The 3209-nt window shown below is 45.8% G+C and overlaps 1 protein-coding gene across 1 annotated transcript in view; it reads right to left on the bottom strand.

Annotated features, from left to right (window-relative positions):
* Positions 1-65: 65 nt before the first annotated feature.
* The window catches only part of LOC107666265 (dystrobrevin beta-like), a 48602-nt gene continuing 45458 nt past the window's right edge, over positions 66-3209 (bottom strand). The window contains exons 18-19 of the mRNA XM_016457490.1: positions 2797-2850; positions 66-255 (exon numbers count right to left, since the gene is read on the bottom strand). Of these exons, the coding sequence (XP_016312976.1) occupies positions 206-255; positions 2797-2850 (104 nt within the window). The 3' untranslated portion in view covers positions 66-205. The remainder of the gene's footprint in view (positions 256-2796; positions 2851-3209) is intronic.

Genomic DNA, 3209 nt, shown 5'->3' with positions numbered 1-3209 from the left:
ATATATATATATATATACATACACACATATATATATATATATATATATACATATATTTATATACTTTCTAATAAATACAACTTGCTCTGTGCAAAGTTTAATGAAGAATTTGTTTCACATAGTGAAACCCAGCTGGGTAAGAGCATGCATTTGTCTATGTGCGAATGCCAGGGAGGTTTTGATGTCGCTGGTTCTTTCCTGGGGATTAGAATGAAGGGGTGGAGTGCCTTTTCCCAGAATGCTTCAGCGATGACACTGGACAAAACACAAATTTAAGGTTAGGGGGTCATGACGGCTCCACAGTACTTTGCACATTTAACTTTGGCATTAAGGGCAGGACTAGACAATGTTCTTATTTATACTTACATGAAGTATTCTATATTATTTTACTCTGACTCAGCTAGAAGAAAGAAAAGAGGCCTTAATCAAACCAAGAAACTATGATCAACTAATGACTACATTCTATAAGCTGGTAATTGTGGATGTTTAATAATGTTAAATAATTAGGGATGCGGCGATATTAAAATTCCAATAATCCAATAATTATTGTCATGCTATGTCCAAGAACAAATAAATGGCCGATATTAAGATTTATACTACTTTGTCTATATAAATAAAAATAAATAAATATTTATACTGCTACAAGTGAATTTAGGCATCACATTATAATGTACATTTGTACAGTATGAAAATGGATATTAATTTTGCTGAAGATTAACAGTGTTATTGATTTTTTTTTGTGTATTTTTAAAGATTTTGGTTTTTAAAGACTTTAAATGAGCACTAGATGACAATAATGTCAGACTTTGTTTTGTGTGTTTTGCTCCCCATGTGCCTTCCTTGCCCTTATTTGGTCCTTCCTGTTTCCTGTTCCAATTATGTTTATTGATCCCAGGTGTTTCTCATCATCCCTTCGTCATGTCGTGTATTTAAAGTGTGTCCTATTCTGAGTTGGTCGTCCGGTATTGAATGTCTGTGAACGTCGATCCCCGTGTCCTATGTGTGGTTTTCTCGGTGTTAAATAAAGTCTGTGATGATTCTCCTTCGTCTCCTCGCTCCTTCACAGTAGGCACATCGTGACAGAATACCGGACCAAGAACAGTAAGTGGCGCCCCCTCTCCCCGTGTTTGTTTTCCGTTTTCAAAAGTCTTTTGTTTTCCTGTTTGTTTCCCCCCGAGATCATGGAAATCGCTGCTCGTTTCTCCGCCTTAGTTCGCCGAGATCTCCCCTTCTTCGAGTACGCCTGGGAATTCTGCGGGCTCACCGCGGCGTCGGCATTGGATGACGCCACCATCAATTCTCTGTTCTGGCTCGGGGCCAACTACCATCGCCCCATGGACCTCCCAGACACCAAAGGACTATGCTGGAGGGAAGGGATCTACTGGTGTCTGGGGAGCGTCCGGGCCCGGGCCCGAGCCAGAACCAGCCTGCCGGCCGTTCCTCAGTCAAGGCCGCGGCACTCTCCAGCCCGCTGGCTGTTCCGAAGCCAAGACTGCAGGCCGTGGCTCATTCCTACTTTTTCAGTCAAGCCCGCTGACCACGCCTTTCACCCCGAACCTAGAGGGGAATCTAAGGAGGAGAAGGCGGTCGGCTCCAGCCCCAGAGCTCGCTCCAGTGTTGGCTCCTGCCCCTGAGTTCGCTCCAGTGCCAGCTCCTTGAAAGCACCTTGCTGTGCCTGCTCCTCCAGAGCACCCTCCAGTGCCAGCTCCTCGTAAGCACTTCCCAGTCCCCAAGTTTAGCCCACGGAGGGCTCCTGTTGCCGAGTTAGGAGGGCTCCTGTTCCCGAGTATAGCTCACGGAGGGCTCCTGTTCTCGAGTTAAGCCCACGGAGGGCTCCAAGTCCCGAGTTTAGTCCAGAGAGGGTTCCAGGTCCCGAGTTTAGCCCAGAGAGGGTTCCAGGCCCCGAGTTTAGCCCAGAGAAGGTTCCAGTCCCTGTGTCTAACACAGAAAGGGCTCCAGTTCCCATGTCCAGCCCAAGGAGGGCTCCAGTCCACAAGTCAAGCCCAGTGAGGGCCACAGTTCCCGAGTTAGGTCTACGGAGGACCTCTAAAGACGATATTCTCCCCAAGGATTTTTTTGGGGGGGTAGTATGGGTCCGTCCATAGTGGCCGGGCCGAGTGGCGAGGCCAAGGCCACGGAGGCCGTCCAGCCATGGCCTTCTGAGTTCCTCCTGAACTGTCTGATCCGGCATGGCTCCCCGAGCTGCCTGCTCCGCCAGGGCTCCCCGAGCTGCCTGCTCCGCCAGGGCTCCCCGAGCTCCCTGTTCTGCCATGGCCTCCTGAAGTGTATGCTCCGCCATGGCCTCCTGAACTGCCTACTCCGCCATGGCTTCCTAGTTTGCCTGCTCCACCATGGCGCCCCGAGCTCCCTGCTCCGCCATCGCCCCTGAGCTCTCTGTGCTGCCATGGCACCCTGGACTGCCTGATCCCCCATGTGCCTTCCTTGCCCTTATTTGGTCCTTCCTGTTTCCTGTTTCAATTATGTTTATTGATCCCAGGTGTTTCTCATCATCCCCTCATCATGTCGTGTATTTAAAATGTGTCCTATTCTGAGTTGGTCGTCCATATATATATATATATATATATATATAAACTCATTAATATTGGCCGATAACTCATACGATACCAATATATCGTGCATCCCTATAAATAAAAGCTTGGAAGCTTATTACAAGGGAAATGGACTTTGGGCCTTTACTGTTTTAATTATTATATCAGTTGTCATTCTGAGAGAAGAGAAGTAAAGGAATAAGTAAGAAATAAGGGTAAAATGACAAACAAGGCCTTTGGGACTCACCCTTCTCCCTTCCATTTCGCATGTTCTCCTCTTCTTCCTCTATACCGTCGTCCACTGCATAATTGACAAACATTACAATTACCACTAAAATCATGAAGTGGGTACTTAGAAGACAGAAGTGAGTCTACAAATGTACCTGAGTGAAGTTCTTTCACTAGTGACGACATAGTGTTTGTGATTGAGTCTGCAGCCACTAAAAGATCATTACGGAGATTTCTTGGTACACCTGGATGAAAGAGGAACATTTTCAGATCACAATATCCAGAGCTATAATATATCAATCCAAAATTAATTTAGCAACTTAAATTTCAGTCTGTTCCTCACTATCATATTGCATTAGATGTCTTGGAATATAGTCAATAACAGTTGTATAGACTACATTTATGGTATATTTAGTGCTAAACATCTTCCGA

Source organism: Sinocyclocheilus anshuiensis, unplaced genomic scaffold (genome assembly GCF_001515605.1).
Source record: "Sinocyclocheilus anshuiensis isolate Anshui unplaced genomic scaffold, SAMN03320099.WGS_v1.1 scaffold936, whole genome shotgun sequence".
In the NCBI taxonomy this organism is placed as follows: domain Eukaryota; kingdom Metazoa; phylum Chordata; class Actinopteri; order Cypriniformes; family Cyprinidae; genus Sinocyclocheilus; species Sinocyclocheilus anshuiensis.
Note: the sequence above shows the minus strand (reverse complement) of the source record. Positions and strands in the feature narration are given on the sequence as shown.